General features: G+C 38.6%; 1 protein-coding gene across 3 annotated transcripts; it reads left to right on the plus strand.

The window, feature by feature from the left end:
- The first annotated feature begins 933 nt into the window (after positions 1-933).
- LOC100855548 lies at positions 934-23,456 on the plus strand. 3 transcript variants are annotated; one of them, XM_038570016.1, is made up of 6 exons: positions 934-3,765; positions 4,375-4,491; positions 5,166-5,245; positions 15,562-15,725; positions 16,480-16,597; positions 19,033-23,456. In XM_038570016.1, exons 3-6 carry the CDS (start codon positions 5,176-5,178, stop codon positions 19,434-19,436), a joined length of 756 nt encoding a protein of 251 aa, XP_038425944.1. In that variant the 5' UTR covers positions 934-3,765; positions 4,375-4,491; positions 5,166-5,175; the 3' UTR covers positions 19,437-23,456. The 3 variants fall into 3 exon arrangements, with proteins under 3 accessions (XP_038425944.1, XP_038425945.1, XP_038425943.1); XM_038570017.1 differs by having other exon boundaries at positions 4,381-4,491; XM_038570015.1 differs by having other exon boundaries at positions 934-4,491.
- The last annotated feature ends 1,188 nt before the right edge of the window (positions 23,457-24,644 follow it).

Consider the following 24,644-nt stretch of genomic DNA (forward strand, 5'->3'; position numbering starts at 1 on the left):
ACAAAAAGGAAGTGTTTCTATTAATCAGTAGTCACTGTCAATCTGCATTTCCTCTGGCTTTCTGACCCAGACGAGAAGAAATACACCCTTATTTCTTATTTCATAACAGTGACCATTTCCCACAACTACATGAAGTCCTGCCCCCTGCTGCGTCCCATTTTTCCTGGGGGTCCACTTAAAAGAATAGCAGGAGGGAACCTCACTGCTGCAACACACTTTGAAGAGTATGTTTGCTGTAGTTATAGTGAGATAATTAGGGAACCTAAATGGGGTACATGATACCCCCCTTGAGTATTAACCAAATACAGGAATCTCTGTTCCAGAATATTTGCCTTTTAAAATACTTGGGTTGTGTTGAGCTGACTTCTGCCTGAATGGCTGTGGAGGCTCAGGGCCATGGCTGGACTGGTGTAGGTGGGCCACTGTTAGGAGAGGCTTTCGGAGGATGGTCATTATTGACAGAAATGGTCCTTCTGAGTGGCTTAGCCTAGGTTAGTTTATTATTGCTCTGGCCGCTGCTTACCCCACAGCGACTCCCAAAGTTCTGATTGCCTACAGTTACATCAGTCTGAGGAGAGTATTGCCAATTACCTTGAGCTTCGGTTCTGTGGCCTTCGGAGGTACCATCTCCCCAAGTCTGTCTTTCCTCAAATCTTTGATGTTTTCCATCTTGACTGATTTTCTTCCCTCCACTTTCAAATAATTAAAAGTCTTCACCCCAATAAATACTAAGTACAGATACCTTTCAACAACCTCTTACTGACTGCTGGATGCTTCTTTTTTTTCTTTTTTTAATTTTTTTTTTCTCTTTTTAAAAAGATTTCATTTATTTACTTGACAGAGAGAGCACAAGCAGGGGGCATGGCAGAAGGAGAAGCACACTCCCCACTGAGCAGGGAGTCCTATGCGGGACTTGATCCCAAGACTCTGGGTCATGACCTGAGCCGAAAGCAGACACTTAATCCACTGAGCCACCCAGACCCCTTGGATGCTTTTTTTTAAGACTTTCATTTATATTGAGTTTTTAGCCCAACTTCTCAGATACTTGGTCTATAGCTGTACTTTTCCTTGCTTATCATTGGTTCTTTCCTAATTTGAAATATCTCCTCTGCTTCTGATCAGCCTTCTCTAGCAGCTTTTTCTAGAGTTGACAAGGACATCCATGTAAATAAATTCAGATCTTTTTTTAATGCTTCTTTTCTCTGGAGGTATTTGAAGCAGAACACTTATTTGGGGGGATGAGGTAGGGAGACATTACCTTTTTCATATTATTCTCATTTCTCAAAGCTACTTGAGAAGAGTTTTCTGCATATATGTTTGTAGGTAGTACTTTTGTTTAATTTTGTTGTCTTTAATAGATAATTTACATTTGTTTTGTACTATAGTAGTTGGGGTGAAGGCTAAGCTGCTATAGCAAAGAGGGTTCATATATAGTGGCATACATAAGCTGGACCATTATTTATCTCCTACTCAACAGGCTGGCTAGTCTGAGCTGGTGAGGCAGCTGTCCACCATCAGGTCATTCAGGGTCCCAGGTTCAGTCATCCCTAGGTTGTTGTCTTGTTTGAATGGTCTAGGTGCCTGCTATATCTGCATTTCGACCTGTGGAAGAGGAAAGAACCAAAGCCCTGGCAAGCAGAATGTCCTTTGTCCTCCACTGTTGAGCTGAACTGAGCAAATTCTTCAGAATATACTAGAAATACTCAGAAATGTAATCTCTACCAGGAAGAGGAATAATGGATATACAGCTTATGTTGTAAATATGCTATTTATAGGACATTTTATATTCTTTTTTTTCTCTTAACCTTCTGACCAAGAGATATCCTTTTGCAAGTGAAGAAACAAGCTTGGAGATACTGCCTTTACCAAATTCAACCATCTAGTAGGAAAGTGTAACCTGAACCCAAATCTTTTTTTCGCCCCAAATCTCCTAATTTGAAATTTAGAGTGATAGTTTACCTCTGAAATAGGTTGCCTGTTTAAAACCCTCAGCAGCAAAACAAATTTATTACTATTCAAAGTGAGTTGGTATATACAGGTATGTTGTAGGATAACCATCATATACTTTTTCTATAAAATTATTTTCAGCTTACTACTAATCCTTTCTTCAACTTTCTCTACATTTGCTGTTAAACTCATCTATTGAGTTTTTTTATTTTGTGTATTATATTTTCAGTTCTGTTCTTTTGACATTTTTATAGATTCTTGTTCTTTGGTGTAATTCTTGTCATCTATTCTTTGAATATCATCATCGTGGTTACTTTAAAGTCTGTATTAAACAACTCCAATACCTGGGTTACCTGTAGGTTTCTTTCTGTTGTCTGTTTCTTGGTATGATTAGTAAACTTTGAGTGAATGCTGGACGTTGTGTATAAAAAATTATAGATGATGTGGATCTTTCTCTGCAGAGGATTCCAGAAGGTATTCTGGCTGGCAGCACAGGGAAGATCTGACTATAATCAGGACCGGGTGGATTCAAGGCTGTTTTGCTGTGTTTGTGAGATTCCATCTTCTAGTTTCTCCCCATTACTAAAAAAGTAGTTTTCCAGGGGTTACCAACTGACAGCTGGGGTGTTTCTTATTGTGATCTTTGATCTGTGTTCAGCTACTCTTTGCTTGGAAAATTAGCCTCTTACCCTAACATCTTGTTGAGCAAATGCCTTGAGTGAAGAATTAGTGCTGAGTGTGGGGTTTATTTCTATGTGCTTTCTGGGATCTTGGGCTCCCAGTTCCTGGCTGCTTTGCCAGCTCCAAACACTGTTCTTTGTTTCCCCACTTCTGTGTGATCACCTGAAGTTCTTCTGGCATCCTGCCTTGTCTTCCTTTTGGCTTCTCAGTCTCTTTATTACAAATAATCAGCAAAAACGGAATTCTCAGCTGCCTTGGCAGCTCTCTCCTCACCTGTAGAGTGTGTGTGTGTAATCTGCTTTTCTAGTTCTCAGATGCAGATGTGTGCTATAAGCAACTTAGAGGCGGAGGCAGAGGTCTCTATGTACTTTTCAAACAGTTCAGTGGAACTGAAATAATCATTATCACTATGCCAATTTAAATGTTCGATTTAGGGATTTGGCCTAAGAAATCTAGCACTGAGGTTTCATGATCTTCTAAATAGCTCCTTGAAAAAGGTAATTTTTATTCACTAAGTGGTTCCTTATTCTTGTTTAAAAGAAAGCCAAAAAGAGAATGTCCTCTGCCCAGAATTAAGTATGAATAATAATTTTCATTGTTTAAGATTTTGCAGTTTGCAGAATGTTTTTTTTTTTTACCTACTATATTCCTCCTGCAAATATATATTAAGTACCTTTTACCTCCCTGTGTTATAGGTGAGGAAGCCAAGAAACACATTGAGTAAATGCCTGAAATCACAAGCAAATTATTGACAGTACTCATTAAAATTAGGCTCCCAGACTACTAGTCCTGTCCAGTATATTAATGTGACTTCAAGTCAACTATGTTTTAGAAAGTATTTTTTAGAAGTTGTACCGACGCTCCTCTAAGTTTATTTAACTTCACACTATTGCTTGATTTTGTTACCTGTAAAAATTTCTTATTAAGGATATTTTCAGTGTCCAGGAAAATTTATACATACTCTGAGAGGCAGCCATGCATGTGCAGGTGTACAGGTAACAGACACTCAGCCTTTCTCTTCAGTCCTAGGAGGAAGGAATTGTAATCCGATGCCTGTGCCCAGAGCACTACTGGACACATCCTCTAACATCTTGCTGTGGTTGTCTGATTCTAAAAATGATGTTCACACCCAGACAGGTAACATAAAACGTATGCTGCCTCCGCCTCACTGAACGTCATAGCTGTGGAGTCCTAAATAGCTCTTCACATCAAAGTTAAGAAAATGGATCACTTTGTTCAAACAGTCTTCACTCACTTGTAGGAGTGGTTTATATTCACTTCCTGGCTCTAGCTCTCTTCATAAGACAGTCACGTGGACTATCCCTACTCTTCAGCCCCCTTATTTACAGGCATTCCAGCCTAATCTCTGCCGCAGCTGTCAGGATCCTAATCCTTCCTGCAAACACTCACTGCCAGTGTGTACAGTACTAAACTGAATGCATGCTTTGGGGCTAGCCTTTCCAGCACCCTCAGAGGTCTCTCCAGAAAAACAAAGTTGTGGATGATACTTTTTAAACTTCTAGAAACTTAGCCAACCCATTTAGAATATGTCTGGACCTAACATTTAATAAACATTGATCTTCAGGCAGACATGTGTAATAAAGACCGTGGTGGGTTTTTTCTGGAGGGGGGGGCGGGGGATGGAGGAGGAACTAAGTTGGGAGCAAAACGCGTGACCACTTTTGCTGTTGTTTAGCCGGTGACCTCAGGGACATTATTTAACTGTGTGCTTTCTTCATTTGTAAGCTGCAGGGGAAAATAATTTGTCTTCTAACTTATCGAGACATACTGCAAAGAAAAATGTGGTGGCTGTGAAAAGTGTTCTGGGATCCTTGGAAGAAAGGAGTACTATATAAATTCACGGTAGTATGGTGATTATTTATAATATGAACCGAAACTGAGATGTCAAACATCAAAATGTCTTTTCCCAAAGTTGGAATAACAGCTTGTGTAAGCTTATTCACTTGGTGTGCTCTATTTGAGAGGCACAAAATACTTTAATTTTAAATATATTTGTGAGATGGTATGGTTCTTTAAAGTAAAAGCTACTCAAAGACCGTAAAATGGTTGGGCTTTTAGATGTTGGGTACTTACTAATGATGTACTGATAGAAACAAGTGAACTTTGCATCTATTTATACTGTGGTTTTCACTACACTGAATGACATTTCATTTTCTCCCAGTGTTTAAATCACGTCTTAAATGTGAAGATTGATACCTGACTAGTACATATAAAGATGACGCCTTTCTTTGTGATAGCTGAGGGAGTCTCTAGTGAGGGATGTCTTTTTTTTCTTCCAGGGGCTTCTAAAATTTCTGACTCTGAAGCCTGTGTCCAAATTTTGATTTGTACTGCATAGATTGTGTTTTTCTTGGGGGGGGGGGGTCTATCTTAAATCAAAGTTTATTAGTATACGAAATTTTAATAGAATTTTCTGTGATATATTTGATGTTACTTAAGCTTCATTAGGTAAATATAAAAGCGCTTAACACATTTGAATTATTACTATTTGATATTTTAATGTATTATTTGCCTAGTTTTCAAGAAATGATCAAGAAAACATCAATATACAGCCATCCATTAGTTCATCGCTTAATGGATCCAGGAACTCAAAAAGGTACATTATTTTGTTTCTTTATATAATTTGACTGATTCTAAGAAGAGAAACAACTAACTAGAATACAAGTGCTTACCTCCTCAGTGTTCCCTAATGTCTTAAAGACAGCGAGGACTTTTCAATTGCATATTGTATCTCGGCTTGTGTTTGCTAACCTGAAAATATCTATAATAATGCGTAACGTCTACTGCTATATGTGTGGTCCTGATGATATGTTAGAAATAGTTTTGACAGACAAATTAAATATACAAACTTGCTGAGTACTTAGATGTTTTGTGTGTGTATGTGTGTGAAAAAGAATAAATTTTTTTCCAGTCACATAATTGTGATTTCTAAGGTATTTCTTTTTAGATAGGAAGAGAGATAAAAAATAGTTTTGTGTAAGGCTACAAGTTTTTATGAATGCCTGCCTGAAAGATGATTTTAGACTATAAAAACATTTCTAGCTTGTGTTTATGGTTCCTCTGATATACTAATTGGAGACAAATACATAATATGATTTGACCTTTCAGTATAAGGAGAATTTAAGTTTGAATTCTGCTATAATTGTAGTTATTTGAAATTGATCTCTCATTTTGGCATCATTTTAAGTATCAAGAGTGACTTTGCATGGATTATGTAATGTAACTATCCCCATTGTCTTGAGATTAAAAAGTGCAGACAGACACTCTAGATGTAGACCTGAACAGCAGGTACTATGTTTTGGTAGAACATTTGTTGTATAAATTTAATTATCTTGGCTTCTTTATTCTTCTCTCTCCTTTATCTACACACAGATGTTTTCTAAGAAATGTAGTCCTGGTTTATTTATTTATTTTTTATTTTTTTATTTTTTTATTTTTATTTTTTTCCTTTTTTTAGGCATACCAGGTGGCCTCTACCTAGGTGAGCATATCTTTAGGCCAAGAGAGCTGGGAGTATGCCCAGTCTTGGCAGCCTACATGACTTAAACACAATGGTTTTACTGTAGTGATTTTTGCAAACCTAAATATTTAAAGTCACAATCAATTAGAGAATCCAGTTATTTAGACGATTTGAATGAAGATGCAATTTCTGTGCAGTTTATGAATAAAATTTCATCATCATCATTATCATTAGTAACAATGCTTGGTTTCAACTCTGAATATAATAATTTGGCAAATTACAAAGGAAATGGGAGAACTTCAGGGTAAGGTTGAGACAGAACAAGTATTAAAATATTTTATATCATGAGAAAACACACCCCATAGTCATCTGTATAGCCAATTAAAGCTTTAAAAATATGTTTGCAGGCAGATTAAGTGTGTGCTGTTGGGGCAGAGTCAGATGGCATTTTGTTGGAAAGACTTCTACTAACCAGAGGAACACTCAGTTCTTTAGTGCTGCAGGATAGCGACTTTCCTGTCCCAACTTTTATACTTCGTATCTTGTGCTTGGAAAAGATGGAACAAACCTATAGCCCAGTTCTTCTATTTCAGCGCTGGCCTGAAGGTCCAAGATTATAGGATGTCACTAAGTTTTACACAGATTAAAGTTAGGACTGTGGTATGTACCAATAGTCCTCCTCTCTCTCTGGTTTCTAAAGCTACATGAAGGGTCTCAGCTCTCTAAAACCTTATTCATATTAACTATTCCAAATACCTTGTATTGCCTACCTATTGCCAATAGCTACTCTCTAGCTGCTTAGCCCACATAACAGTGCATTATAAAATAGCTCCACAGGGTCTGTGGCCTTGGAGCAGATTTATCCTAAGCCAAGGCTCAGTAATTTCTGTGCATGACTCCCAAATCTACCCCTCTAACCACTTACTCGATGTCCTTCTTACCACCTTGTGTCAGGTCAGAGCCTTCCAGAAGCAGATGCTAACATGGGATTAAATGTGTAGGAGATTCACTGGGGGAAATGTTTGTGGACAATAAAGAAAGAAGAATGGAAGTGGGTGGGGAGAGCCATCAGACCGGGAGGTGCAGGTCTGACATAGGTGAGAGGTGAGAGGAGAGGGAGCCAGTGGCCCACTAGATGTGTGTTGTCTGTGGAACAGGAGGGAGGTGACTAGCCAGCAGCCCCAGGGGAAGGCATGGCATCTGAGGAGCCAAAGGGGCAGAACTGGAGCTGGCGGGCAGCAGTGCTCCAAGTGGCATCCCTTAATCTGAACAGCACACTCTGTGGCCAGTGTGTCATACCACAGAGTAATACACATTAAGAAAATAGTTTCCCTTTGCAGATTTACATCCCAGCCCAACCTATGTTTTCTATCTCAGTTTATACCAATTTCATTTCTGTGGCTGCTCAGAAATCTAGAATCATCCTAGTTCCTCCTCCTTGTACTGTTCATCATTACATCCCATCAGTTTTACCAAAACATGTTTCCTGACTCCACTAGCCCTCTGGCAGCACCAGTTGCCTTGGTTCAGGTCTTTATCATTTCTTCTTGTGACTCTGGTAAGTGCCTTCTACTTACCTGGCTGCCCCCACTCTAGGCCAGCTCTTTCTTTATCCTATTGTCTTTCTCTAGAGCTGCATGATCTTTTCAAAAATTCATACCCATCACAATTGCTTTCAACCTAAAATTCTTTGGTGCTTCATTATTTCCAATAGGACAAAATTAAGACTTTTTAGCATGGCCTAAGTATTTTGTCGCATGTTACAACCCCCACTCATCCTACATTTTAGTTCTCAGAGTTTCCCAAACTGGAAAATTGGTCAGGAGTCTTTTTGCCCGTGGGCTTTTGTACATGCTGTTTTCTCTGCATGATGTGTCTTGTCCTCTCTCATTTGACTCCCAGACTCATCATTGTCAGGGCGCAGGTCATTCTTTTCTGAGCTCTCCAACATGTGGAGCTTTTTCTTTCTGTTTTTGAGTTAACTAGTTAAATCTCTATTACACTTACATGTTGCTCTATCTTTAAGTTTATAGCGCTCCGTCAGGTACTCGATAAAATGAGTGAGTGAATGAATGAATTAGCAATAACTGAGGCCTGTTGGCTGGACTTGCTGTTTGCTCATTGGTAATGATCTTGTGTTTCTGGTCTCCAGTCAGCTCACTCTACTCAGAACTCAGTATAGTGTGTTATTTAGGGATATCAGGTGAAAACCTTTTATGAACACCTTTATAAATCTTTAGAGTTGGGGCAGCCCGGGTGGCTCAATGGTTTAGCGCCGCCTTCAGCCCAGGGCGTGATCCTGGAAACCCAGGATCGAATCCTGTGTCGGGCTCCCTGCATGGAGCCTGCTTCTCCCTCTGCCTGTGCCTGTGCCTCTCTCTCTCTCTCTCTGTTCTCATAAATAAATAAATAAAATCTTAAAAAAAAAATCTTTAGAGTTGGATTATGAAGAAGAAGGTTTATCTGAGTAATTCTTTTGCTGTTTAAGGGACATTATCAAACTATAGTCTGTCTGAGGCAGTAATTTTAATGTAGTAGTTGGAGTACCACAGCACATATAATTACTAATATGAGAATTGTTCATCAACACACGTTATGTGTTTAAAAAGTGATAGGAGCAACTATCTGCTAACTAAGACTAATACATTCCTTACATATTGAATGAAAATCACTAATAATTGATAAAATCAATTTATCAGTCTGCCTCAAATGTCTTCAGAACACAAGTCTGAGTGTCAAGTTTGCGTGTCAATTGTTGCCCTCCAGGGGAGGTCCACCACCACTTCAAAGGCTCAAGGTTTCCTGCTTAGCTCCTAGAGCCAGTACTCCTGCCTTAGTTTAGTTCTGGCATCTTTTGCCTGGATTATTATAATGGTTTAATGAGCTTCTAATGTAGTCTTCAGCTGCTGCTGCCAGAGGTGAGTGCTTCAATGACAAATTTGCTCATGTCAGTTCCTGCTCCCAGTGCCTCACCTTCGAGAACAAAGGTCAACATTTGTTCTATTTGTTCCTGCGAGTGCAATCCCAACCTGCCTCCTTAGGCTTATTTTCTATAACACCCCAACACGTACTTTGTACACCAGCTCCAGGGGTCTTCTGACTGCCCCCGGCCTGTCTCCTCTTGACCTTGCTTCCCCCTTGTCAGCCTGCTCCCCTTCTTTTTCCCTCCAAATACTCAAATGTCTCCCCCTTGAGAATGCTTCTCCCGATTCACCAACCACTGGTACTTCCCAAAGCACTTTAGAAATACTTCTTTTATTGTGCTTCCTTCATTCACATGTGTTCACAATAGTCCCAGCAGCAGACTTTGAGTACAACTAATTTTGGTTCTTTTTTTCTTTCCCACTTGCATCCTGAGCAGCCCGGTAAAAGGTGCATTGTCTTTCTTCTGTAAATGTAGCATCACTTGATCCACTTGATCCACTTGATCAAAGTGACAGCTTCTGTGTATTCTTGAAACTAAGCAGACCTCCAGACAAAAAATGTTTGTGAACTCATCTCAGGAATTCATTTTAACATCAGGCCCAGGACCTTGACATTGCAGACGCGTTCAGAATTCTTTCAGGTTAGCCTGTGACCATTTACTAATCGGCAAATATTTTTAACATCTTTCTTTTTTTCAAATCTCTAGCTATTTCTAAGAAGCACATGACATTCAGCTTTGAATGGAAGATTCAGCTGAATGACAAGTCTCTTTCATTTAGTAGAGAAGATTTTATTTTAAATTTTGCTGACAGGTTTTCATGACAGCCCTCAAGTGGAAGGTTAAATTCACCTGTCATAGCTATTAAAGACATTTTTTTTTTTGGTGTATTTCTGTGATCTGACCCTTCCATTTATTATTGTTGTTATTGACCTTAAACGTATAAAAGAGAAGAATATAGACAGAGCTTCTGTTTTTGAAGGCTTGCTGCAATCCAACCTCTGAAGTGAATTCACTGTTAGATTTTCCTCTCAAGAAAAGAAACACCATAATGTAGCAGAATCCTGCTAATTTTCACTTCATACTTGAAACTCCTTTAATTCTCAGGAGAACAAGAGCACCTGGTAGATTTTATTCATGATCAGCAAAGATTTAATAGCAGGAAAATGGTGTTAAGTCTTATTTGTATCAAAGAGCATTAAAATAGATAGGCCCAAAATAGCAATATAATTATAATATCGTCTTGATGTTTTATTTACAGTTTGTTTTGATATTTATATTTTAACATTAAACTCATTAATAAAATAATACTTTATAGTAGATAGCTTTTATCTACAGGTACAGGTATTCGGTTTTCTGCTTTTCATATAGGGAAGTCAAGATTCAACATTGTGTGTAACATTACTTGGTTTTAGTTACTTGCCTCAGGGCCTAAATGCTAGATAACAAGGAGAGAATATTTGTGGAAAAAAATATTCTTCAAAAATGTAGATTAGAATTCCATTGTATGATAATGATATTAATTTTTGGAGGAAATTGCTCTTGAAATCTTAACTAAAAGCCAGAGAATATCTACTCATTCATTAATCTTCTCAAGATTTCAATCCCATATTCAACAAATAACTAAGCATGCATTTTAAGGAAAATATTCTTTGACTGTTATATTTGGGGCTAGATTTCTCTTTATTACAAGGCCCATGTGAGGATGTATATGTAGCTCTTTCTACTATATTTTAGTTTAGAGAATTTCATCATGTAGTGATTTGCTAAAACTTAATATTAAACATGTTTTTTGATTTAAATAAATGACTGTTTAAAGTTTTTAAATAACTACTGCTAAAATTAATTGTAGCCCAAAATCTTTAAATCAAAGTTAATGCTGAAAAACAGCAAAGTTTGAAGGTAGAAATAACTGCATGTGTGTATTTGCTTTTAAAATCCTAAATATTACATCTAGACAAATTATTTTAAGCAGCCAACTTTGGTACATTTTGGTTTCCTGTTATAGATTATACTAATTTTTTATGAGACTGATATCTTAAGGACTGTCTGTAGTGTTTATATAGTATTTAAATGCAAGCGAGAATATTAATATAAAACCTTATCAGTTAAATTTTATTCAACGTGATAATATTTTCTGTATGATACAAAGTCATCTTAGTATATGATTAATTTTGAATGACCACATATGGATTGATAGAGTTGTGCTCTTTTAAGTATATATGCAATTAATAGTGATGATTGTTGTTTCATTAAATCTCTTTGAAGATCCTTTTTATCGGGAGGTGTAAGTAATTTTTGATTTTAATAATATATTCATGTGTATGGTTTTCAATCTCACTTCCTTCTAAAGATAAATATGTGGCCATTCTAAAAAATGGCCGGTTTTGTTTATTTGGAAAGACAGTATAAAAAAAAGAAATCATTTGTTATTTCACTGTTGTTGTGAGGACAACAGCACTAATCTGGTCCATTAACCTTTAAAAGAAACTGCAAAGTCAGACTGTAGCAATAAATATTCAGTGGCAAAGTTTTTATATCAAAGATTGGAACTTTAGGAGATGCTCCTGGGATTTAGTGTACTCTAACATCTATTAATCCCTGATACCCTGGGTGACTTGTCAAAAAGTGCTCCACTTACAGAGAGTATGCAAGGAGGCCCAAGAGGACACATTCGCAAAAAGGTCAAGGAAGCAATTACTGTTTCCTGCTTTTCCCTCAAGAACTGCCACAGCAAATGCTGTGCCCCTCCCCCACCTCATCTTAGCAAAGCCTGTGAAGATCATGAAAGTTCAAGTTCCAGTGAAACATAGTACCAATATTATTTGGTTCTTAGAGCTCTTCTTTCACGTCAGTGCATGCCATAGTTGAAGAAGTACGGTGAAATGGATTAGAAGAGGTGACTCTTGCTGAAGAAAATCAGTTTTGTGTTCCTGTATCTCTCTGTCAAGGGTCAATATTTGTGCTGGTGGTAGAGTGGATGTAGACTGGGCCCTTCCTGTGGCATGCAGTTAAGTTGGAGTTTTTTTGGGAATACCGGGTTCTGTGTGGGTCCTTAGAAGGACTCTATTAAAGGATTGCAGAATTTAGGGCAGGAAGTCATGTTGATAGGAAGTCCCTCCTGGGACCGTGGCCTCTGAGGGAAGTTTTCAATGATGTTAAACTTGATCTACCTCTGTCTAGTCATTCTGCTCCCCGAATATTAGGGAATGATGTTATCGGAGCTCATAGGGCAGAGTTGGAAATAACATCTCTTAGGACTTAGGGACTCAACACTGTCACTTCTACTTATTCTTGCCTCAATGCAGTGGAGAAGTTTGAAAGTCTCTTGAGGCTTTTATGTACTCTGTAGTCCAGAATTTTTTAGACTGGCAATGGAGATATATATCTATATATATCTATATCTATATCTCTATATCTATATCTATCTATATATATGTGCATATTTTCCCCCTTCACTAAAATTTTGGAACATGTTTTAAAAATAAAAGTTTGCTTATCTTGGAGCTTACTTTTAGGAGTTAATAGACAACAAAATTGGTGGTGTTAGATTTTGGCTTAGTATTGAGAATAATTTTCAATAATCCTATTTTCTTTTTTTCTCTTAAAGATTTTATTTATTTGAGAGAGACAGCAGTGGGGAGCAGTAGAGGGAGAGGGAGAAGTAGGCTCCCTACTGAGGGGGGGGAGCAGTAGAGGGAGAGGGAGAAGTAGGCTCCCTACTGAGCGGGGAGCCTGCTGCATGGCTTGATCCCAGAACCCTGGGATCATGACCTAGCCAAAGACAGATGTGTAACCTACTGAGCCACCCAAGCACCCCAATAATAATCACATTTTCTAAATGTATCTCATGAAGTAGCACATTTACTCTCATTGGAATATTTAAGGAAGCTGAACAAGCTGGATATGTAGTTTACATCAAACATGAGGTGCAAGATTAAACTGGAAGGTATCTAAAGTGTTTTCCATCATGACATTCTAGAGGATTATATGACATTTTTTTAAAATTTATTATTATTATTTTTTTTAAGATTTTGTTTATTCATGATAGTCACACAGAGAGAGACAGAGAGGCAGAGACACAGGCAGAGGGAGAAGCAGGCTCCATGCAGGGAGCCCGATGCGGGATTCGATCCCGGGTCTCCAGGATCGCGCCCCAGGCCAAAGGCAGGCGCCAAACCGCTGCGCCACCCAGGGATCCCTATATGACATTTTTTAAGTGGTCTATCTGTTTTAAAATTTTGAATAATTGCATTGTTGGAAATTTTGAAAGGTTTTAACTTTTGAGATTTGGGAAATAAATTCTCTAGGAGGAGCTTGTCTTCTATGAAGACTAGGTTGAAAAATTTTTGTACTGCCCCCAAATTTCTTGGAAATACTTGTATTTGTTACATATTTACTTGCTAATTTTTGGATCTCAGGACTGAGGTGTGAATTAATCACCCCCATCAGGTTATGGTGCACTCCCATCAGGCAAGACTCCAATGTTGTATGTAGATCTGTCTGTATGTTCCTCCCTTCTTCCCCCTCTCCCCTCCTCTCTCCCCCCTCCCTTTCTGTCCTCTTCCCTTCTTGACTTCCTCTTTTACAATTAAGAACTAGGTTGAAGAGAACTAGGCCTGCTGAGGTGGGAGAACTAGCCAGTAGGATTCTAGTCAGACTCAGAGAACAGAAACAAGACTTGAAAAGTCAATGGGTTTTAAGGATTGGAATAAGAAATAAATAGCTTCTCTGTTAGTGCAAGTCATAGGTCAAAGGCTAAATTTAAGACACATTTCCTTTGTGAAGCCATCTCTTAGTGACCTTCACCAGTGCATTCTTCCTTCCTTATTTAGTGCTAGAATTTTCTTTTGTTCCCCAGCTTTATTGAGGCATAATCAACAAATAGGAATTATGTATATTTAATATGTGTGAATTATGTTTTGATATATATATATGGATAGATGTATAGAAATGAACATGGCAGTCAAGTTAATTAACATACCCATCACTTCACATAGTTGCTGTTTTCTTTTGTGTGTGATGAGAACATTTAAGATCTACTCTCTTAGCAAATTTCAGATCTACGTTATTATTATTTTTAAAGATTTTATTTATTTATTCATGAGACACACAGAGGCAGAGACATAGGGAGAGGGAGAAGTGGGCTCCCTTTGGGGAGCCTGATACAGGACTTAATCCCAGGATCCCAGGATCCCACCCTGAGCCAAAGGCAGGCGTTCAACCACTGAGCCATCCAGGCATCCTCAGGTCTACATTATTATTAACTGTTGCCACCATGCTATGCATTGGACTTCTAGAACTTATTCATCTTGTGTAAAAGACCACTGTATCTCCCCATTTCCCCCACCCTGTCCCTGGCAACCACCATTCTACTCTCTGCTTCTATGAGTAAGTATGGAATTTTCAATTGTACCTCACAATCCAGTATTTTTATTTCTATGGTGATCTTGTTATATAATTTAGTTTCATGACTAAGATGTAATAACAGTTGTAATAATGATAATAGTAGCCAAGGTGATAAGCACTTTACATATAGCATCTTATTTAATCTCCCAGATGGAGGTTCTTTTATCTTTCACATTTTACAAAGGAGGAAACAGACTTGGAGAAAGATGTGTATCTTGCTCCATAACTAGTTTGTAAATTTTTAGAGACAACTAGTTTTTAAAAATTATATTCTAGCTTTTTAGGAGTAGAGAGGGAGGATTTGGAACAATAAAAAAAAAAAAAAAAAAAAACCAACCCACATTTTGGCTCCTTCATTTACAAGTTGTGTGAGCTTGGGCAAGTTAATAAGGCTCCCTGAATCTTAGTTTTGTTATCTGTAAAATCACAAATAAGAATGACTAAATTATTTGTAAAAATTATCTGAAATAAAAATAAATTACATGAAATATCATATATCATATATATCATATATATATATCATATATCATATATCATATCATGGTCTAGCATGTTAAATATGTGCTCAGTAATTGGTGAATTGCTTATGTATGTTGCAGATGTTAAGATGCCATGAGTTGCCCCAAAGTGATGGCATAAAAATAAGTAATAATAAAATATCACAGGGGTATATTGTTGGATGGTATTAAATATTTTTTGCCTGGGTAAAGGCGGATCATAAAGGATATACTACTATATATTCTTGATGTAGCTAGTTACACTGTGTAGCCTATGTGAATAGTCAAGATCTTATGTTCCATCACCAATCTTTCTCTTGTTCTAGATGAATAGATTGGTAGTCCTTGAAACATACTGCTTTTTAAAAAGTATATCAATTATTATTTGTTTCATGTGACTTTGCAGAAACGAATAATGGTGATTTTCACTTTGGTGGATGTATGAACTGCTGGCTTCTAGCATCAGTTATTTTAAAATAGTTACTTACTATTACACTGCACTTAAAGTAAGTGAATATTCAAAAGTAGCTTAGAATAAGTAGAAATGCTACATTTCCATCAGGTTCTTTTTCTTGGTTTTTACTAACACAATCACAACTGTTGACTTTTTCTTTTCCTTTCAGAGAAGACAGATGATGACAACAAGAAAGTGGTTGCAGAGATCATGGCAAGATGTTTTGTTCCAAGGTTAATAACAACCACCTCCTGGGAGGGATTTCACTTTGTTGGTCAGGAGATTCGGATTACTGAAGGCATGGATTGTTATGGTGCTGTTGTTTGGCCATCGGTATAATTTCACACAAAATTTGCTATATCTCAATGATTTTCTTGCCAGTTTTGTTCCTTATTTTGTATTATTTGGAAGGAAAAAAAAGATTCCCCAGTTCTATTTTGTGACCTCAAACAACACTAAAACATAGAAATCATGAAATTGGGAAAATGCTTCCACCAATTAAATCTATTTTTGACTTATAGGGTTAATAGAGTGCTGTTTACATCTGCAGTGTTTTGTGACCATGGGAGTTTAGCCAACATTTTTATTTCCCATTCAACTGGCTCCATTTGAGTTAAATAATCATAATGAAATCTGTCAGTCTCAACATGCAGAATGTTCTACAAGGTCACCAATCCTTTCCCAGTTTTCCATAAAGGGTGTAGACCACCCCCTTTCCTCCACTGTCTGCCCCAATCCCACACACTTCTTTGAAATGACTATTATTATTAGAAGTTGCTTTCTTTAAAGATAATCAAACGTAAGCAACTGAATTCCATAGTTTCAGTTTTCTTATCTCCCCAGCAATCCCCAAGGACTTTTTGTAGTCTAAATGTTGACATCCTCCAAAAGTGGAGGATATCCACCAATAGTGGCAGATGTACTTCTGTTGATAATTTTCTGTGGTGATCTGTACATTTGCACACATATATTCACGTGTACACGTCATAGCATTAGTATATATTGTATATTTATCTAATAGACTTTAATTTTACTTTCTGTTATTACTTGCCAAGCACTATTTTTTTCTTTTTTAAAACTTTCATAGGCCCTTGTTCTTTGCTATTTTCTGGAAACAAATGTAAAGCACTATAATATGGTTGATAAAAACGTGATTGAAATTGGAGCTGGAACAGGACTAGTCTCCATCGTGGCAAGTTTACTTGGTAAGTAGGTATTTTTGATTGAATGGGATCAAAGAATTTAATGATCAGATGTCATTAGCTGCTTTTAGTATTCATTTTACTCTGACCTAGGCCTAATTGAATGGGCTTCACCGAGAAACACGACCAATTTTAAAGTCACCTTTCTGGTGTGTTTCAGAATTTCCTGTGAAGTTCTATTAATTCAGCTCATGGAGCAGCAAGTCACAAGTGTATTCTAATGGGAGGTGTGCTCAGGCCTCTAGGCTGCCAGAGGAGGCTTGTGGGACACAAGGTCCAGGCAGAGTCTACTGCTGCTGACTCTGCTGGTCTTGATTGAGACGTTTGTTCCCAGGTAGCTGTACATTCCTTGTAGGTTTTAAAGTCCTATGCTTTCATGAATAAGCACCTGTTGGGAGAGAGAAGGAATATTATCAATCTCATCTGCTTCTAATTTTAGGCATTGATGCTTGAATTTCTTTTCTCAGTTCATCTTCATTCTTTGGGGACTCTCTTCTTGTCTCACCAGCATTTTCTTTTCTCATGACATGTGTGACAGTCTCTACAAATGCCTAAGCCTGCTTCGCTTCAGTCTCTTTGTTGTTGTTGTTACCTACTTCATTGCCTTAATTTAGCTGGCTTCTCTGATGTGTGCTCCCCAAATCTGTCTTGATTTCCCTGGTCTTTAGAAGTGCACACCTGCCACTCTAAAATCTTGAGAGGAATTCAAGATTTAGCAATTTACAACTTTCTCAACACTGGGGAAATACAGGACCCTTGAAATCCTCCCCTAATTTTAACACTGGGGAAATACAGGATCCTTGAAATCCTCCCCTATTTTTTTTTTTATATTGTTCCTTCCTGATATGGCTTTCTAAAGTCACCATTCCATTTAATATGGGTAGTCAGTGGCACCACTGGGTTTATACTTAAAGGCTTCCTGATCAAGAACACTTTTGTGTTTTTGGGAAGTCATTTGTTTCATTAAAAAGAATTGATCCTTTAAGGCTGCTTATATAACTTGACACAAATAATCAAAGATGGAAGCTTTGTTTAGTTAACATTCTATGACTAGTGGTATTTACCTCTCCACCCAAAGATCTTAATGGTCAGATAGTTTACATTCACTGTGGATGGAGTGGGCGGGGGATCTTCCATATCTTGGTATTTTAAAAAGATTTGTTGAAAATGAAAGGGAGACAGAACATGAAGACTCCTAACTCTGGGAAACGAACTAGGGGTGGTGGAAGGGGAGTAGGGTGGGGGGTGGGGGTGAATGGGTGACAGGCACTGAGGGGGGCACTTGATGGGATGAGCACTGGGTGTTATTCTGTATGTTGGCAAATTGAACACCAATAAAAAATAAATCTATTATTAAAAAGAAAATGATAGACCCACTTACACTAGAATGTGACAACATATTTCTGTGATTCTACCGATGATACACATATTGCCCTCACTTTAATATCTCCCACAAAATATAGTTGATGGCTAGAGAAACTTGTCATGGTGACTAAGGAGTGGGTTCTTAAGTGGTCTGAGCTGCACTAGACTTCTCTCACAGTTTTGCTTTCCTATTTCTTACCCCAGTCTGTTCTTGTCCAATGATGTGGAGTTGATCAAGCCTAGATTTATTGACACATTTTCAGGCTCTGCTACAGCTCACAGAGCCAAATTTTATTGGCTGTTGGTGTTGGTTTCTACAATTTTGCTTCTTCTAGTTTCTTTTCTTTTTTTTTTTTCACTACTCACTTTTAACTCGGAGATTGTGCACATCTTCATCTGAATATTCTAAGTCCTGCATCTGTGGTCTTTGGTCTTTGGCTGTAGGAATACTATGCACATGTTGTGGCTAGGTTTTAAACATCTTTTGATGGGAAGATTCATACTTGTGAGGGGGTCAAGCTAAAAAACTTGGGCATAAACATGGATGTCATGATACTTCCAACATAATTCCATTGATAAGCCTCTTTCCACACCCGAGCCCCTCTTGTTCAACAGCAGGATCCCTGATGCAGTATACACCCATTTGGCCTCACGTGACTTGGGCTCAGAATTGTTTGGGTGAAGAACCAGTGCATTTTTCAACAGTAACTTCTGATTGTTCCAGTAAAGATTCCAAGTGTTTTAATTTTTCTCTTTCTCTAGCTTATTTGTCTCCTAGCATGTCATAGATAAATAGCAAAGAACCATAGGGACAATAGTAACAAAAAAATCGCAGGAGAACAGAAAATTGTAAGGGAGTGCAAAGGTGACACAGGAATATAAATTTTTTTTAAGGGAGGTGTAAAGCTGCCTTAGCATCTGTTTTGAAGGGATTGCCTTCCTGTGTGTACCGACCGACCAGTCTTTTCCTTGGGGTTAGCTATTATGCAGAATTGCAAATGCATGTTGGTTTGAAACCTGATTGCTTTACCTTATCCCTGGAGTTACTTTTCCTACTGTTCTTTGCTTCATAGGTGCTCATGTGATTGCCACAGATTTACCTGAATTACTTGGAAACCTGCGATATAATATTTCTCGAAACACCAAAATGAAATGTAAGCATTTGCCTCAGGTTAAAGAACTCTCCTGGGGCGTGGCTTTAGATGAGAACTTCCCCAGGTCTTCTAACAATTTTGACTACATCCTGGCAGCTGATGTTGTCTACGCTCACCCTTTCCTGGAAGAACTCCTCATTACCTTTGACCATCTGTGCAAAGAAACTACTGTCATTCTCTGGGTCATGAAATTCAGGTTGGAGAAAGAAAATAATTTTGTAGATAGATTTAAAGAGTTGTTTGACCTGGAGGAGATTTCTAGTTTCCCTAGCCTGAATATTAAGTTGTATAAAGCTATGAAGAAAAGTCGGAGGAGTGCATGATACCTTCAGAGGAGCACTTCGAAAGCAAAGGTAGTTTCTAGCAGAGTGTTCCTTTAAAGAAGACCATGGACTATCTGATGTAACACTGACTTTCCCAAGGGGACCCCCTCCCTACCCCCCCACCCTCATAAACTTGCCTCACACCCAACAGGGAGTTTCCCAGATAGAGTACCTGGGTCGGGAGGGCTGGCCCAGCCATACTCTGTGGTCATTGGTTAGGACAAGGTCTACTTTCCTCATCCCTCTATAGAACTGTTTATTATTATCATTATCATTTTAATAAATGGTACTACTATTTTTAATGTATAACTATAGGATAACTTTTAATAATATGTATAAAATGAACATTCTTACTGTTTTAAACATAAGCTCATCTGAGTCTCCCTTCAGGAATAAATACATGGTGTATATTGGGATCTGCAAGTAAATCTGAAAAGGCAGATGCATAATGTAATGGTAAATGTGAGATTATATTTTGTGGTTTTCATTAGTGCCAGTTTATAGGTGGTCTGTTGTCTCTGCCTGGCAGGCCTCAAGTGCAACCTCTGAAATCAATCACGTTTGTGGATTTGAGGTTATGGGCAAGGACATTTCACTCTAGTAAATGAAAAATGAATGGAAGCAAACAAACACAGCTGAAATTTGGGAGGACTTCTTGTTTTATTTTTAAGCCAAGTACAGTTATGTTTTATCACAGGAACAGAAAGTATAAAAACTTTGGGTTGAAAATACACATGGAAAGATTTAGGTCTCTAATCTCAAATAACCAGACTTAGGACTGGTTTTAAAATTTAAAGCTTTTGTGATACACATGTATAGACCTAGATATTTGAAATCCTATGGGTTTTCCTAACATGGGCCTTAGAGATTAGAACAAAGAGTGAAGTAATTAGAGTCAGGGCAAGGAGGGCAAAAAACAAGGATTGTGTCCCAGTGGTTCACACTCCATTGGTGGGTGGCTACTCTTGCAGTGTTCCTTACGTTGTCACAGTGCCCTCGGCGTGGTGCTTATTCTCCTAAGCCCAGCCCTGTGCTTTGCTGGAACTTCTCAGCCACTCAGGGCCCAGCAGAGCTTGTAAAATGACTTCCTAGGGTCCTGATGTGTAAGGAGGTTGCAGATGTTCTCCTAGTGGGTTTTTGGCTGTGCAGCCCATAGGGCTGTCTCCCACAGACTCCAGCAATTACATGATCTCTTTGGCTTTTCATAGCCGGTTACTACATAAAGTCATGTGATCCTTACAATCTTTCTCAGAAGTCTAGGGAATATCATTATCCCTACTTCACAACCAGCATTGCTTGGGCTGAAAGAGTGGTCACTTGCCCCAGGCACATGGCTGCAGAGGGCTTGTCTGCGATTGGGGCCTGTGTTCTTACCCCTGCACTGCTTTATGTATTTAAAGCAGCAGTTCTCAAGCTCTTTTGTAAATGAGTGAAGTCATCTCTTCAAAGTGGGATCGTTACCCAGAAAGGTAAGCAAATACATTAGAAGAAGTGAGAATTGCCCTTCCTTATATTTTCCCTCTTTTTTTCTGGCCTTATCTGAGTTGTCAAAGCAGGTGCATTTGGAAGGTGACATTGAAGCAGAGCAGGAAGGAGATGAGGGAAGAAGCAATGCATATATCTAGGGAAGTCTGTTCCAAACAAAAGGGGCAGCTATGCCCCAGAGGCATGCCAATCTTCTAGCAGAAACAGCGAAGGCCAGTGTGCTTTGGAGCAGGGCAAGCAGGGGACACTGGTTAGTCAGGGAGGTCACAAGGGGCCAGGTCATGTCTGATCTTCATTGCAGTCTGGCTTCTTCAGAAGCAGACTCTGAGGTGGAGTTTGGTTTGCCAGTCATTTATCAGGGAGTACCATTGGTATTGAGACCTGTGGGAAGGAGAGGGACAGGGACAGAGACAGAGGACGAGCTGCAGTGTGGGTCCAACCACCAGCAGCTCTGAACCCCAAGTGGCCTTTCTGAGTGGTCCTGTGTTGGGGCAAGCCTTCTGGGCCTTGATGACCTCATGTCATGCAGTCACTGGATGCAAGTTACCCTGTGACCTTGCAGGAGGTGACTCTTCACCTGAGGCCATCCCTGAATATGCTCACAGCTGAGGGCCATTTTGCAGCAGCCAGGTAATAAGTTTTTTCTGAGGGGGATCTGGGCAGCACATCACAGAGAGTACCACTGCCTCTAAGGCCATTGGAAGTACTGGCTTTTTCTCTAGTGAAGGGGAGAATCACTGGATGATTTGGAGTAGACTGAAACAGTATCACTTCATGTGAGGACCACTCTGGCTGCTATTTTGAGAATACTATGAAGGGGCAAAAGGACCAGTTAGGAGGTTGTGGCAGCCATCCAGGTGGGCAAGGAGGGCAGCCTGCTGTAGGGAATGAGTGCTAGAGATGATGAGAAGTGGTTGTTTCTAGACATGTTTGGAAGCTAGAGCCAACAGACCTTCCCACCATGTTGAGGAGTCAAGGCTGACTCTAAAGTTTTTGATCCTAGCTACTGGATGTCAAGTTAGAGTCATTAGTTTAGAGATGGTTTGTAAAGCTCATTCAGGGAGCAAGAAGACACAATAAGACAAGAATGGAGCCCTAGGGCTGGCCAGCATTAAGGTCAGACATAGGTATATATGAGATTTCTTTGAGGTTCTGTCCCTTACCAACAAGTTATCTGTTGACTTTGGAAAGATCTGAATTTACTACCACAAAGGGTTTTGAACTGGTCAGTAGAGTTCTAAATTTCCTCACAGCTGACTCAGGGGCTTCTAGCAGTGTTTTAGGTGTGGCAACAGGAATCTAGGGGTAACAAGTAAATACAATGGCTCCTATGCTAAATGTTTGAATATTACTACTAAGCTATTTTTAGGTAGAATACATAAAGTGTCCTTCTTTTCAAAGACTGTGTTGGGACCAAACCAGCCATATGGTTCCTCTTTCTCTAAGTGTCAATCTGTCAAACACAACGTTCTATAACCATTGTTTTATTCTGTTTATAGCATTCACTTGCAAATTTTAACACCCACACCCACACACTGTGTGTTGTCTACTTTTATCTTTTTGCTGTAGGTTCTCCACACTTGTCTAGATTCAATTTCATAATAATTTAATCTCAAAAGATGTAATTTAAGTAGGCTTTTTCTATCCTAAAAGTTTATTTTATAGCTAGTTGATTTGTTAACTTCAGTCCAAGGGAGTTTACTGTGAGTTTTGCCTTTACTTCGCTTTTCTCTGTGTACGTTGTGTCTGCTGTGTTTGTGTGTGTCTGTGTTCTTTTTTTGACAAGTTAAACTGCTACTGAGAACCTGGTTCAATTCTTTCAGTAACTTTCCAGATTTCTAATAGAATAAACACTGATTGTCAAGGCTTTAGTAGAAGTTTTTGCTTCACAGTAGACATACCAGCTTGCTGGTGAGACTCTGCCCCGTAAGTGTACACGTGACACACAAGTAACCATAAAAGTCGTCATGCCCCAGACTGTATCAGTTACCTTTAGGAAACTAAATACTGCATGAAAACTTCTATCTTAGAGTTTACTAATATATCCTATTTCATTTGTGCCAATATTTGTCAACCAAAATTTTTCAAAAATTGGTTTTTATTCCATATTTATATTTCTTTTTTTGGGTAAAGAATTGTGACATTGGGTAGCTTCCTTTTTTTTTTGTATATTTTTTTCCACTGGAGTTCGATTTGCCAACATATAATATAACACTCAATGCTCATGCTGTCAAGTGCCTCCCTCAGTGCCCATCACACAATCATCCTCCATCCTCTCGGCCACCTCCCCTCCCACTACCCTTTGTTCCTTTGCCAGAGTTAGGAGTCTCTCATGCTTTGTTTCCCTCTCTGATTTTTCTCACTCATTTTCTCTCCTTTCCCCTATAATTCCTTTCACTATTTTTTATATTCTCCATGTGAGTGAGACCATTGTCTCACTCTCCAATCGACTTACTTCACTCAGCATAATACCCTTCAGTTCCATCCACTCGAAGAAAATGGTGGGTATTTGTTGTTTCTAATGGCTGAGTAATATTCTATTGTATATATAGACCACATCTTCTTTATCCATTCATCTGTCGATGGACACCAAGGCTCCTTCCAGTTTTGCTATTGTGGACATTGCTGCTATAAACACTGGGGTGCAGGTATCTCGGCTTTTCACTGCATCTGTATCTTTGGGGTAAATCCCCAGCAGTGCAATTGCTGGGTCGTAGGGTAGCTCTATTTTTAACTCTTTGAGGAACCTCCACACAGTTTTCTAGAGTGGCTGTGCCATTTCACATTCCCACCAACAGGGCAAGAGGGTTTCAGGTAACTTCTTAAAGGATTTGGAGCCAATAGTATAAATTCATTGTTGTGAAAGAAAATGTAACAGAATGTTCTTTTATTTTTTGAATCCCTGAGTTCCAGGAGCATGGTGTCCTCTGTAAATGCCTGGTCTCTAGAGACAGAGACTATCTCCCACTTGTTTTACACAGTGCCATTGGTATATGGCAGATAAATCATTTCTGAATATCCTTTGGAAGTATGTCCACTGGGTAGGATTTTCATACATGAAAAGATTTATATGTACTAATTTTGAAAGCAAACTGGGAAACTTGGGTTCTAGAAATAAAAGATTGAAAGTCAGCATTAGGTAGAACAGATAAGGAAGCTTATTGATAAGCTTAGATGAAAATATACTGTGCTTCCTTTTTCGACTCCATTTTAATTCAGTTTTCAATGAGGTCTGCATGTAGAGGAGAAAAAATTGTCAAATATGTGCATTTCTTTCTCCACCAAATTATAAGGCAATAATAAGAAACAAAGTTGGAACAGATAAATAATTTCACAAAATGTGGGGATTGGGCAAAGCAAAATTTAAAAACCGTAGATACTTGTGAGCATGTTTGTGTGTGGATCTAATTCCTGAGGTCTTCTTTATGAAGCCTGGAAATAATTCACAAATGATTTCCACATCCAGGTTTTGGTATATTTGAGTTGTGATGTGAAATTAAGCCTAGAATATTTATGTGCAAGCCTAATTTCAATGTCTGCTCTACTTCTAAGTTCTGTACAGAATCAAAGACAATGTTCTGTATTCTTATGTAGCAGTATTAATGGGGGCACTTGTGTCCTCAGTGGCTTTAGTTAGCATTGCTTAGTTCTGTCGTCCCATTAATTCCTTTGTAAAGTGTGCCAAGGCTGGACACTCAGTGTGTATAGCTGTGTAGTACTTAT

This window comes from Canis lupus, chromosome 22 (assembly GCF_011100685.1).
Source record: "Canis lupus familiaris isolate Mischka breed German Shepherd chromosome 22, alternate assembly UU_Cfam_GSD_1.0, whole genome shotgun sequence".
In the NCBI taxonomy this organism is placed as follows: Eukaryota; Metazoa; Chordata; class Mammalia; order Carnivora; family Canidae; genus Canis; species Canis lupus.

What these genes read in the sequence shown, in the direction of transcription:
- LOC100855548 (XM_038570015.1), top strand. Translation starts at nt 5,176, where the DNA reads ATGATCAAGAAAACATCAATATACAGCCATCCATTAGTTCATCGCTTA. An exon ending in GTGCTGTTGTTTGGCCATCG is followed by an intron (nt 15,726 to 16,479) that starts GTATAATTTCAC and finishes AAACTTTCATAG; the next exon opens with GCCCTTGTTCTTTGCTATTT. An exon ending in CATCGTGGCAAGTTTACTTG is followed by an intron (nt 16,598 to 19,032) that starts GTAAGTAGGTAT and finishes TTTGCTTCATAG; the next exon opens with GTGCTCATGTGATTGCCACA.